Source organism: Cebus imitator, unplaced genomic scaffold, assembly GCF_001604975.1.
Source record: "Cebus imitator isolate Cc_AM_T3 unplaced genomic scaffold, Cebus_imitator-1.0 Scaffold103, whole genome shotgun sequence".
NCBI lineage: Eukaryota > Metazoa > Chordata > Mammalia > Primates > Cebidae > Cebus > Cebus imitator.
The window spans coordinates 1,747,695-1,761,978 of NW_016107418.1; the positions used below are offsets into that span (position 1 = coordinate 1,747,695).

General features: G+C 48.5%; 1 protein-coding gene across 3 annotated transcripts in view; it reads right to left on the minus strand.

The window, feature by feature from the left end:
- MTUS2 (microtubule associated scaffold protein 2) overlaps window positions 1-14,284 on the minus strand; it is a 467,424-nt gene that overhangs the window by 6,291 nt on the left and 446,849 nt on the right. For all 3 annotated transcript variants that reach the window (XM_037741682.1, XM_017537489.2, XM_017537488.2), the window contains 4 exons: window positions 11,170-11,275; window positions 6,624-6,697; window positions 2,878-2,976; window positions 1,707-1,826 (listed from right to left, as the gene is read on the minus strand). In XM_037741682.1, coding sequence (XP_037597610.1) covers window positions 1,707-1,826; window positions 2,878-2,976; window positions 6,624-6,697; window positions 11,170-11,275 — 399 coding nt within the window. The remainder of the gene's footprint in view (window positions 1-1,706; window positions 1,827-2,877; window positions 2,977-6,623; window positions 6,698-11,169; window positions 11,276-14,284) is intronic.

A 14,284-nucleotide genomic window follows, 5' to 3' on the forward strand; every position in this document is an offset into this window, starting at 1 on the left:
TGAAGTGATCAAGTAGGTTCTTTTTTGCCTGGAAAGGTTTCTGGGATGAGAAGTCATATGGGCAGGCAGAAAGCCTGGAGCATGGGTAAAATCAGCCAGGTAAACCCAGAGGTTTGCTGGTGACCCAATGCAAATGGCCCAGCCAGGAACGGGAGGATAAGTGACTGCTCTCAGAGTGGCTGGTCTAGCACTGGCCAGGCTGCAAGGCAGGGTTCAGTTGGGGCAGTCGCGGTCCTGTAGCTCCCCACCAGCCCTAGGCCTGGCCTGAGCTGGGAAGTCCTGGGCTGCTAGAGGGTAGAGAGTGGTCAGCATTGCCCACTTGACAATCCAGCATCACCTACAGCTTCTCTGCCCCATTCACTGAGAAGCACCCATACTGCAAGTGATGTCTGCAAAAAGGGATGCTTCCAGAGAGAGGTGACACGGCCACCAAATGCAATGCGTGGTCCTAGATGAGCCCCTGGTTTGGTTATGCCAGATGCAAGGAACATTTCACAAATAGGGAACTTTAAAAATTGGATGAGATGATCAGTTCCTGCCTGAGATGGCAAGTTAAAGATATAAAACACTTGGTATAATACATGGTGTGTGTGTGTGTGTGTGTGTGTGCATACAGACACTGCCTTACAGAGAAAAAGTTCTGGAAAGTATAAGCACTGGTAGGAGTATGATGCTATAACCTGCTTATTTTTGGTTCATCTTATTTCACAGTTTCCCATAGTACATATATTATTTTTGATAGTATCAAAAGTTGATTTTTAAAGTAATAATAATAAAGGGAAAAAATAAGAATCTGAGATCCTGGGGCCAACTTCCAGATCAAGACGGGCTGCCCTTGGAAGGAGGCTTCTCTGCCGCTCCCTTTGCACACCTTTCTGGGACTCTAGCCCTGGGGGGGGGCGGTGGGGAGATGGGGGGGGCTATGGGGGGTGAAGGAGGTGCTTGTGCCCGAGGGTAGGGGGTGAAATCCTGCATGTTCTATGTCCCCTAGGGGGTGACTTTTGCCAGCTCTGCAGGAGCCAGGCTGGTGGGCTGAGGTGGGTGAGTGTCAGTGAGAGCAAGGACGCTGTTCTGGACTGAATGTTTGTGTCTCCCGAAATTCCTGTGCTGAAACCTAACCCCCAAGGTGATGGTTTAGGAGGCGGAGCTTTGGGGAGGGGATCAGATCCTGAGGGTGAGCCCCTGTGAATGGGATTAATACCCTTATAAAAAGGGCTCCAGGAAGATCCCTGGCCCCTTCTGCCTTGTGAGGACTCAGCACTGGGCAGGGGCTCCTTAGCGCCATCTGCGGCACCTGTAAAGCGGCTCGTGGCAGCAGCTGCTCCACAGGCAGCTGTCGGAGGAGGCTCACTCAGGGATAGTGCTCCGTGCAGTGCCTGGGCACTGGAGATGCTGCCTCCTGCGGGGTCACCACATGTCCCCAAGAGAGGGCGTGGAGACAGTGGGATTGCCAGAAAACCAGGGCGAAGCAGAAACAGGCCTCCTGTTGGGAAGGTTTCAGAGTTGGACAAGGTGAGGCCACCTCCAAGATTCCTTATCAGAGCTCCTGGCTTCCCGGGAAAGGCCAGCCATGGGATTTTCTGCTTAGGTGTAAGCAATGGGCAGGTAAGGGACACACCTGGCTGAACACCATCAGCGATGACATCAGGAACGACAGTAGGAACGTCACAGAGGTTAGTCACTCCCGAGCAAACAGACCAACTTACCAGCTTTTCCAGCTCAAGAATCTTCTTTTCCTGCTCGTGTATTTGCTGATTCTTCATCTCTAATACCTGCTTCAGACTCTTCATGTCTTCTTCCAAGTGCTGATAAGGAGCCAATGCAATCTACAGGGGCAGAGAGCCATGAGCTGTTGACCGGGGCTCCCGGCAAAACCCAGTATTAACCTGTGTCACTAATCCAGCTAAATGCAGCCTCAATGCCCCAATAGCAATTGCACAGCAAAGAGAGAAGATGCTCTCAGCCTCCCCTGATGAAGGGGTCCTGCTAGTTCCCCACTGGGAACCCGTTCTGTGGGGGAGCAGATGACACATGGGCATTGTCCACTGGGAAGTCTGACTCCGGAAATGCTGGATGCTGCCAGCCCATGCCCAGCAGGGAACTCATGGGGTAGAAAGAGTAAACCCAACACTGGCTTTTAACATTCACCCGGATGACTGGTAGCTGGGGCTCTTCTGGGTCCCACCTATGCCCATAAAGAGCCCATGCATAGGAAATGGGCAAAGTGGCTTAAGAAGCAGAAAAGCCATTTTAGAAAAAGACACGTTACAGTAGTGCTGCTGGATATAACAAATTAAAATACAGTGCTCCCGTGAAATTCAAATTTCAGATAAACCACGTTTTAAACAAGTCAGTAGAAGTATTGCATGGGACATACTCATACTCAAAAATTTATTTATCTGTAATTCAAATTTAACTGCGTGTCTTGTATCTTATTTGGCAACCCTACATTAGAGGGAAGGAGTTTTGCCAGATTTTCTGAAAAAAATTCCCCTCAACCTATTAGCTCATGCTGCAGCCAAGGCTGCCTGTGTCAGCCTAAAAAGCTGGGGGAGATTGGGATGGAAGGGGTGGTCGGGCGAGGGCGGGGGGTTGCTGGACCGTGCTGATCACAGGGGCCCCGGGACCTCGGCTGGGCAATGCTGTGGAATTTGGCACAAATAACATGTATCTGGAGAAATCCACAGCTGCTGTCTGTCCCTGGGGAGAGGTGCTGACAGGAATTGTTTAAAAATCCAGGGGAGGTGGTGACCAGCTGTCACTTTGGCACGGGATTCACAGAGAGGCCTTGTCTTGGGACGAGACTGCTGAGGGAGTCCCGTGGCCTGGCTAGGGTGGGGTCCCTGCGGGGCTGGAAGCCTGGAATCCAGAAACTACCTCCAGCTGCTCCTCCGTGTTCTTCCTCAAAGCCTCTTCGAAGCGGCGTGCTCTGTCCCGCAGAGACTGGCTCTGGAAGGTCAGCGTGTCCACCTGGTCCTGGAGTAATGATACGAGGAGTCCAGCTGGGGGCGCTACAGCCCGCTGCCGACACAGCTGGGGCAGCTGCAATCAGCGGGCCACCACTTTCTTCAGCATCCTCAGAGTGTCTCCCTTGGGGCTGAAGGAAGAGGTGCCCAAGGTGCCCAAGGGGGCCCCCAAAACCACATGATGGGCATGGTTTCCCCCAATGCCTGCCCCTGGCTCGCCCCTTCTTGGTGCTTTGTCAGGAAGAAACCACAAAAACACTGTGAACCGGGGGGCATCTCACAACTTCTGATCCTATAGAGGCAGACAATCCTCAGAGAGAGGCGTCTGGGCCAGGAGGCACCCAGCCCCTGGCTTTGGGAAGGACCACAATGAATATACTTCAAAGAATCATTCTCATTTATGAAGCTCAAACCAGAGCTCTTCCAACCCTCCTTGACTTCTTTCTCTGCCTTGGGACCCCTCTCACATCACCAAACCTTCTAGTCACCGAGCCCTGCCATCCTGCCTCCTGAACGTCCCTAGAAGCCACAGACTCCCCTGAGCTCAGCCACTCGGCCGGCTCCATCGTGACACGATTCTTCTTTTTCCTGAAGTGTCACTCCTTTACCCTCACGCTGTAGTCAAACCCTCTTTCTAATGTGCAAAGCGGAACCTGTCCTTCCCTGACCTCCTACCCCACTGCCCTCAACGTGCCGTGCACACTCCCTAGCGCAGCGTCCTCCCGCCTTGCTGCCTCCCTCTCCCCTCACACCAGCTCTCCTGCTGGCAGTGCCCTCCTCCAGCTGGCTGCCTCTCACTCTTGCTTCATTCTGACTCCCATGCAGCCTTCCTGGCCTGACGGCTGGGTTGCGTGTCCCTGATAGGAGCTGACATGGAAGCCGAGTCCACACAGTCTCCTCCTCCCTGCTGAGACCCTCTCCCTGGCCAGACTGGTGCTCCCAGCCCTCTGCCTTCCCATGCCTGTCAGCTAGGGAGGCAGCTGGCCACTCTCCACCTGCAGGCTGAAGGAAAGCAGGTGTGTCTATGGGGACATGGCGCCCCTTCCCCAGCTCCCAGGGCAGATGCACCTGCACTGACCCTGCCCCACTCAGTCCGCCCATGACTCCCTGCACCACAGGCTGGCAAAGGACCACTGATGCCCAAGAAGCGCTTCACCCTTCATGTCTCACTCATGCAGAGCGGTCCAAAGCTCTGTTACAGCACCATTTCTGTAATATCAAAACACAGAAACTAAGGTGTCCCGTGAATTCTTCAAAAAAAAAAAACCATATATATATATATATATATATATATATATATATATATATATACACACACACACACACACACACACACACACACACACACACACGACAGAGACAGGGTCTCACTCTGTCGTCCAGGCTGGAGTGCAGGAGTGCAGTGGGTGCAATCTCGGCTCACTGCAACCTCCACCTCCCAGGATCAAGTGATCCTCCCATCTCAGCCTCCTGAGTAGCTGAGACTACAGGCATCCACCACCACACCCAGCTAATTTTTGTATTTTTAGTAGAGATGGGGTTTCACCATGTTGGCCAGGCTGGTCTCGAACTCCTGACCTCAGGTGATCTGCCCCCCTCAGCCTCCCAAAGTGCTGGGATTACAGGCGTGAGCCACTGCACCCAGCTTAGTTCCATTTTATTTTTAAGAAATGAAAGTTCCCACAGTGCCGTGAAATGCAAGCGCCGCGGCATGAGGGCAGTGTGCCGCAGGTGGTAGCTTGCGTGCCTGAGCTGAAATGTTCATCGTGGCCCGGCAGCCCCTCTGGGCCCCCAGCACAGGCCACCTGCTATACTGACTATAAAAATGCCTTTCGCTCCTTGGCTCCTACACTAAACCTCCTCGGTGTTGCCAGAGAAAGCATTTCTTTGAAGCCTCTTTCCCTCCATTAAAAAACAGAACAACAGAAAACTCGTCAGGCAATTATAACATAGGATGGATCTAAAATACCAAACTGTGATTTTTCTGCCTTAGTCACCATTACTCAAAACATCTGCAGGGAGAGAATGTGCTGTTGCAATCAACTTGGGCTGACTTCTTTATGTCACGCTAAGAGGCATAAAGACACAGCTGGTAGCCTGACCCAGCATGGGTCAACTGGGGAATCAGGCAATAATCATAATAAAGGTAACAATGCTTGTTGTTATTACAACAGTTACAATAGCTGACACTTATTAGCGCTGACCTCAGCTGCCCCAGGGCTATCCGATTTTTACACATTATTTTCCTTCATCTGTTCACACCTGGAGAAAGGTATTGTCATCATCCTTAAAGGGTAAACTAAGGTTTAGAGAGGATATGTAACTCTCCAAGATGTGAAAGCTAGTAAGAGCTAGCACAGGGGGAATTTAAATAAAAACGCAAGCCTCTAACCACCAAACCAGGTGCCTGCAGCCCATGGAGGCTGGCTTAAGCAATTCCACCCTCCGTGCACCAAATTACCTCCAGTCCAAACGGATTCTGCTGCACAGAGAGTCACAATGAAAATTGCCCAGGTCAGGACCATCTGGTCAGTGGCAGGGCACAGACTCTCAGACGAGACAAAACTCATTTCTTTGGGTTTGGGATTGGATGGGATTTTTGTGACATCGCCGTGTGGCTGTCACTTTCCTGATCTGTGTTCCTTTAAGGAACTGCCGGTGCAGGATGCGTATATGAGGAAGGCAGTCTGGGGTTAACTGGCCAAGGGTAAACCACACGAGCACTGTGTGGGCGTCGTGCATTTCAGTGTTTGAAGAGTGCTCTGGAGAGTGTGACCTGGGGTCTCTTCACAATCCTGGACTCTTCTTGGCGGGGCAGGCTCGGTGCCATGTATGTTGCCAGAGGAAGGTGAGTCATCAAAGAAGCAGAATTCCTGCCTACATATCACAGCTATGGGATTCACTCCCACCATTTCCAGATGGAAGTGCACCTAATATTTAAAAAATAATTTTGTTGTGATTGGAATTGCTACACCTGGAAAGCGAAGCAGGGCCCCCAACGTCCCCCTGGCTTCCCAGACAGCTCCTCCCTAGGGCGGGGGGCTGTCAATGTCTTTTCACAGAAGCAGCTGCCTGGGTCTCTGTAAGGTGGGAAGGAGACCCTGCATTCTCTCCTTGGGGGCCTGCAGGACACCAGGAAGCCCCTCTGGCATCTGAGACCAGTACTTCCTAAGGGCGGAAGTGAGAGGCAGAGACGGTGTTTTCATATCAGCCACCTCCAGGTAACTGCAGCCCATTTTATAATTCTCAGAGCATGTTCTATGAATTCTGACCTGCACCACCCTCCTTGCACCATTGCCCCTGCCTGAAACACTCACTTCCCCAAGTCCGCCTCTTGCTTTGAACCTAGCTCAGTTACTGCTTGGATACCCCAGATCACAGCAAGTGCAGAGTACTCTCTGAACGTCTGTAGCGCTAACTGCATTATTCATTTGGTGATGGTATGTGTTACCTAAGGTTGTCTGCTACTATTTGCATCACAGCTCTCTGAGCAGACAGCACATTTCTTAAGGGTAGGGAGTATGACTTATTTACCTTATATTCCAGTGTTTACTACAGGGTTTAGTACACAGTAGGCGCTGAATGAATGTTTGTGGGTGGGAATGATGCTGCTGCCATTTTCTCAATATCAGGTAAGAAAATTAAAGAAATACTAACCTGTAATGACAGCCGCAGTTTTTCAAAATTTTCTTCTAATTCTTTCTTTTCAAGCTCATGAGTGGACATCAATTCTGGAAAGAAGACATCAAATTGTTAAGTTGGTCTTTCTTTTGAAAAGGATAAAACAAGGCTCTTTGGCAGACTAAGACCAGGGGCTTCAGGTAAATAAATGACTCCTGTGTAGCAGATTCAAGCCTAAGGGGACTCCTCCACTGGTTTGAAATTGTATGTGATGACTGGGTTTGTATTTAGGAGAGAGAAAGACGGGACTAGGGGAAAGAGAAGATGGGGGCAGACAGAGCACACACACAGTGCACACACTACATAGACACACACACATCCACACCACACACACATCACATATACACATCACGCACACACATCACATACACGCACACCACACACATACCTACCACACACATCACATACACACACCACATACAATACACACACCTACCACATACATATACACATCACATACACACACATACATTTACCACACACACCCACACGCCAGACACACACCTACCACACACATTACATACACACACACCACACACCATACACACATATATACATACCATACAGACATCACATATACACACATCACATACCCTCCACACACACCTACCACGCACATCACATACAACATATACCACACACATATATATCACACACACACCAACCACACACATACACACCTCCCACACACATTACATACACACACCACATACAACACACACACCTACTGTACACATCACATACACACACACCACATGCACACATACGCATTACCACACATAACCCCACATGCCACACACACATACCTACCACACACATACACACCTACCACACAATCACATACACACATTATATGCCACACATTCATACACACCTGACACACACAATCACATACGCAGCTAACATATATACTCAACCATGCACACACTCCCCACATACATATACATACAAATATGTCCCCCATGCCCCACATATATACACACCACACACATCCCACATACACATACATACTGTATACAAACCTACACTACACTTCCACTACACACACACACACACACACACACCACATATTCCCACACACCCCCACATACATATACTACATACCACACATACATACCCTACACATCTACCACACACATATATACACCATACACACGAATAACACACCCACACACACCACACACACACATCACTCTCATAACGCACAATGCCCACACACCCCCAAAGCCATACACATTTACACAAACACACACATGCCTCCCCACATCCTTAGAGCACCATCTTTATACACAACACATGCCCACACCCCACACCATACACCACATACACACACCACACACACGATAAACACACCCCCATGCCATACACCACACAAACACACATGCATACTCACACACAGCACACACCACAAACACCCACGCAAATACCACACACACACAAACATCCCCCCATACTTCTCACCACATACACACACCTGCATGCCCCCATATGTCCTACACTCCCACACACCTGCAGCCCCCCATACCTCCTACCACACACACATTTACAGACATCCATATCCCCTCATACCTCCCACACCACACACACACACACACACACACACACACACACACACTCTCTCTCTCTCTCTCTCTCTCTCTCTTTCTTTTACATCGAGCTGTACCACCATCCTGCCCAAGTCAGATCCTTTGTTCACGTTATTCATTGATTCTTTAAACTGTCCTCATGGCAAAATAACTACTAAGTAATTAACATTAAATCCCATTTTCTTCCCCTCCCGGGATCATTCTTCCTTCCCACTTCGAAGCAGCCATCTGGGGCTGAGGAAAGCAGTGTTTCCAGATCAGCGGAGCTGCGAGCAGCCATCCTGCCAGCCAGGCTCGCCAGCTAGCCTCAGTGCTGTGTCTACACAGACACCTTGGTAACTTCTGGGCTGCACTCTGAGAACCACACATCCCTGGGATTTGCCTCCGCAAAGATTTGGAGTTAAGACGACTCAGATGCAAGGAAGAACTAATTGGACTGGTTCCTCTTGGAGGGTTTGAAACAATTCTGTTCTGTGAAAAGTGTCATCCCAGCAATAATTTGCAAGTTAGGCAGAAAGAGATGTCATGTAAGAGTTATTAAGCAAATGGATTCTATTTTCCTCCAGATGGGAAGAGTCTTATTAGCTGGGTGAAGCCCATCTCATTTTGGCTGCACAAGCGATTTGTTTTCATGTTCTAACGAGAGGGAGGAGGGTCTCATTAATCAGCCTGGATCATATGCTCAGAATGGCAGCGCACCGGAGAACGATTACATTCTGGCTGGCTGCAATTAGGAAAAACTTTGTGGTTTTCATCGACCCAAATCTTTTAACCAATGGTGATAAGGGTCACTAAGAAATCCAGTTGTTATAGCTGATGTTTACATTTGGAAAAGAAAAGTTCGTGTTGATTTCATTGATAGAGAACCAGCTGGCCTTTCCGGTCTGCCTGCCTCTGACTAAATGATTACAGCTGGTGCTCGACTTACGACCATGGTTGGGACCACGGACCGGTCGTAACACGATTTGGTTGTAAGTTGAGTAGACTATATGCATGCGGAGATGGTAGTGCTGCCGGAAGCTGGTCCGCACTGTCGTACACCCAGCTGGGCAACGTTTGCGCTGCCAGACGCGGAACAGTCGTGGCTAGCGATTGTGGTCGTAAAGTTGAATGGTCGTAAGTTGCATAGGTCGTACATCGATCAATACCTGTAGTTTCATAGTCATCAAGAGCCGCACCCTGACCATAATATTTTTTAGCTACCGTTACCTACACCTACCTGGCCTTATTTTTAATTCATTATTTACAATTATTTATAATTCAGGTTTTAAAAAATCTTTAATAATTTAAAAAATATTATCATTCAAAGACCTTGAATGTGGTGTCTGAGTGAGACTTCATTAGTCAGAAAAATCTACCAAATCTATTGACGTGAAAATCCAGAAAAAAAAGGCAACATCATGGCTCACTGCACTGTTTCCATTCACGTTCTCTCTTGTGGGACCAGCTTCCTCTAGTGACAGATTTAACCACATTTTCAAAGAACTCCAATGCCTCAAAGGAAAATAAGGGGCAGTATCCATTCTGAAGATGATAAAAGTCATTGCTAATATCTGTGTCTTCATGTATTTCTTTATTTCAAGTTCATGACGCTCTGTCTCATGCTTAATACGGTGCTTAACACAATGGTCTTAAGTTTTCCTTCATACTAGAATCACCTAGGGAGTTTTAAAACCTTCTGATGTCTGGGCTGCACCCCGGAGCAATTAAATTGGAATCTCAGAGGTAGCAGCCACACATCAGTATATTTTTAAAAACTTCCAGGTGGTTCCAATGTGTAGCCAAGGGTAGGGACCAGTACTCTGAGTGTGAGACACACTACCAGGAGGCAGGCCATCCATTTAACTAGCCCCCAGGAAAATACTGTCCCTTGCCTCCAGCTTGGTCACTTGCTAATAGTTCCCAGAGGTAGCAGGGGTGGTGCTTGAGGGCGACAGTAACATGGACCTTGGTTATGGCACACTGGGTCTTGTTCACAGAGAACATTTTTACAATAACAAAAACTCTGGGCTGGGCACGGTGGCTCACGCCTGTAATCCCAGCACTTTGGGAGGCTGAGGCAGGTGGACCACCTCAGGTCGGGAGATCAAAGCCATCCTGGCTAACACGGTAAAATCCCGTCTCTACTGAAAATACAAAAAATTAGCTGAGTGTGGTGGCACGCGCCTGTAGTACCAGCTACTTGGGAGGTTGAGGCAGGAGGATAGCTTGAACCTGGGAGGCAGAGGTTGCAGTGAGCCGAGATCACACCACTGCATTCCAGCCTGGGCAACAGAGCGAGACTCTGTCTCAAAAAAAAGAAAAGAAGAAAAGAAGAAAAGAAAAGAAAAGAAAAGAAAAGAAAAGAAAAGAAAAGAAAAGAAAAGAAAGAAGGAAGGAAGGAAGGAAGGAAGGAGGGAAGGAGGGAGGGAGGGAGGGAGGGAGGAAGGAAGGAAGGAAGGAAGGAAGGGGGGAGAGAGAGAGAGAGAGAGGAGAGAGAGAGAGAGAGAGAGAGAGAGAGAGAGAGAGAGAAACCAGGAAGTGCACTATTTCCATGCCTGATTTACACAGTGGCCCTCAAGCGTGACTATACATTAGAATTAGAATCACCTAAGGAGTCTTAAGAAATCTTGATGCTCACACAGCACTATCGATCAAGGACATCAGAATCCCTGGGGTGGGACTGAGGCTGGTATTGGTCTTTTGTTACAGCTCCCCAGGGGACCAGGAATTCCAGTATTCAACAAGGTTGAGGATAACTGCATTAGAGGAAAGAAGTTACTACCTGGATCTTTGATTCCTATCTCGTCTTTTCCCAGGAGCCAACAGAAAACAATGCACCAGGAGGGAAAGAGGAAAGGAAGGACAAGGGAGGAAGGGACAGCTCCACACCTGCAGCGGGAAAGCTCGGCCTGCACCACCCACCCCCACTTGCTGTACACAAGGCTGGGAGCTACCTTGGACTCTGTGGTCGTGGTCATCCTGCAGGATCGCGATGGCAACCGTGTGGTTATTTTCCATCTCTAGGAGAGCAGCCTCATGGCTGGCGGTGAGATCTTCCACCTGGAGGAGAGTCGCAGTTACTGGTTAGACAGAGCGCTGGGGAGTATCCTTGCTGCTTGGAGAATAGAAGTGGAATTCCCTGAGTGGAAAAGGTCCGTGACCCAAAACATTAATGACAAGTCACAGCCTCGAGCTGAAGGAGGGAGAGTTGGACTTTGGTGGTGATGTGGCAGTCCCCGGAGTCACAGGGAGGTCACTGCCACAACCTGGATCTTTGCAGGAGGGTCCAATTCCAGGCAGGGGATGGCTGCCTGAGGTACCTCTTTAAGGTCCTGAGCGTGGCTCCCGGACCAGCCCTTTCCCGCTCCTATTCCATCCCCTTGCACCACGATGATGGCGAAGGAAAAGAAAAGGGTCCTCCCTACGAGGTGGTCTGTTTCCCAGTGGCAGGGGGAGCTACAGTACACAAGGTAAGTGAGGGGGCTAATACTTCTTACGCTGCCCAAGACAGGTCACTGTACTGAACCCGCAGAGCCACCATATGAAGTAGGTCTTTTTATGCCCGATTGACAGATGTGGAAACGGAGGCTCAGAGAAATGTGAAATGTTTTGCCCAAGAGCTAATACACGGCAGAGCTAGCAGTGGGACCCAGGTCTGTCTGACCCCAAAGGTGAAGCTCTTCCTAATACACCATTGCTTTGTGTTGACCTCCCCCAAGCAAGACCAGCAACGAACACCTTAGGATTCTCTCATCAATACCAGGTCAGGCTGGCAGGTCTGTGAGTCTCTTTTTAAATGTAAGGTTGCCCACCAGATTACCGCTTGGACCACCTGCACAGGCAACATGGTGCTGCTGGGAAGGGAGCTGCTTCCCAGCTGCAGGAATGGTTCTAGGAGTTTAATCGCAAGTGGTGCAGCCAGTCCAGGATTCTTCGTTTTCATGTTTCCTGGCCCCCTTCCCTAGCTCTCAGCTGCCTGCCTACCAGCTTTACTGTTATTGTTATTGTGGCTATTGTTTTAACTTCAAATGTCTGACCTGCAGGAATAATTGCCTAAACTGACCTCTCCCTATGATTGCAAATCTCTCCTGGATACACTACACCAGTGTTTATCCAAATTCTCTGTCAGCGACCCACTGTAAAAATGACCACTGTACACGGTACCAAGGCGCACACACCCACACACAACCACACCCAAACCAAAGTTTCACAAAAACAAAACCACTCCTTCCGTTTGCAAAAATCTGGTTTAAAAGTGTTTCCTCTATTCTGTTTTACAAAATGCTAGTTAGAGGTCACTACACTTATTTCACAAGCTCCTAATGTGTTAAAACTTGGCATTTGAAAACCACTGAACCAGACAAGGTGCACTGGTCTTGAAGTTCCTTGGTGGCCCAGGTAAGAAGACATTGCTTCTGGCTGGTCATATTCAGCCACCTCTGAGGCTCCTTCATTTCTCTGGGGAGAATTCACAGGCTGACCTTTCAATGGAGAAAGGTCTCTCCCGAAGAAAGGAAGCCTGCCTGTGAAGTTGACATATGGGGATATATTGTTTTTAAAAAAGGTGGCTTTCCATTCTGGATACTATCATTTCATCAAGAAATTATCCCGACTTTTCTCTCTTATGGCAAACAAGAACTTCATCCACTAGAACAAATATCACTGGCAAAACCAACAACGGACCCACGGCATTAGGAAAGCCGCACTGCAGCATCAGAACGGGCGTGGTGCACTCGCATTTAAAGGCCATTCTTGATCAAACAATACTTGCTTGAGGCTCAACGCCATGAACCTACCAGCAGAATGGCTGATTACAACAGTATTTAATTGTCCAATTCCTATTTACAGGAGGTTTTCATGGAATCTTTGTCCAAAACCTTTCAATCTGTTAGAAAAATAAATGACTGGTGAAAAAAGGGAAATATATCTTTTCTTTCTGCTCCATTACAGATGTCACTTAGGCGGTGGCACATTATAGAAGCAGATTCTCCCACACCGTTTGAAGGGTCGTTACAAAGTTTAGGAGAGGGAAGAACCTTTCATCAGTCCTTGGTGTGATTCTAATTCATTGGGCGCTTACACAAATGATCATGGGTCGTTTCAGAAAAGAGAGAAAGAGGGAAGAACTAAGTGTCGGAAGAGTCTCTTGAGTCCTGGGAGATGGATGTGCCCTGACCGGCAATACTACATGTGTTTGTGGCTTCAATGTATGCCGTTCTGGCTTGCTGGAAGGCATGCCTTTGATTCAGAAGTGATGGAATATGATGCCCATTGTATTAAGGGTAATGGAATGGTCTGATATATTCTTACAACCTTTCAGAGGTGCTTTTATGAATGAAATACTGATCACCTAATTCTAAAAGTTTACGTGGAATTAGAGAAACACCCAGTATGTTTGGAAGGAAACCAATGAGAGCCCATGAGTCAAAATCTGAACACAATAATCCCTGCTCTTTAGTAATTTTGGTTTCATGCAACTAATGGTTTTTAAAGTATGTTCTCTCAAAGAGGAAGGAGCTGTCTACTGCTGGCCATCCTCTTTCTTGTCATAGTAGGAATCCATATAACTTCTCCTGTGGTTCTTGGCTTCTTTCTAGAGCACATTTATGAAGCAGCCAGTATGAATTCCCAACCTTGAAACCAGACGGTGTTGGAGGGGATTGAAATAAGCCGACCCAAGAAAAGAACAAGATCTTTCTATGCACTGAAGGTCACCAAACCAAAGACAAAAGTGCTCTACCATTACGGTCTATGACAAACTTAGGCTGGCTGAAGCATCCTTCTCTTTTGTTTAGAACCCTGGTGGGGCCCCTTAGACCACCACTGGGCCATCCCCTTCCCTGCACAGAGACAGAGTTCTGGGCTGCGCCATGGAGGCGTCTATCAACACAGCCGTCTGGTGGTCCTCGTTCTCCGGAAAAGCAGCTGCTCCCTGTGACATGACTCCATTCCCACAGCTGCCTGCTATTCAGCTGGGCTGACTGACAGCAGAGCACAGGCTTGGAAGGGCACCCTCTCAGACAGGTAAGAATACAGCTGTGGGTGACTTCATGTAGCCATTTACAAAAT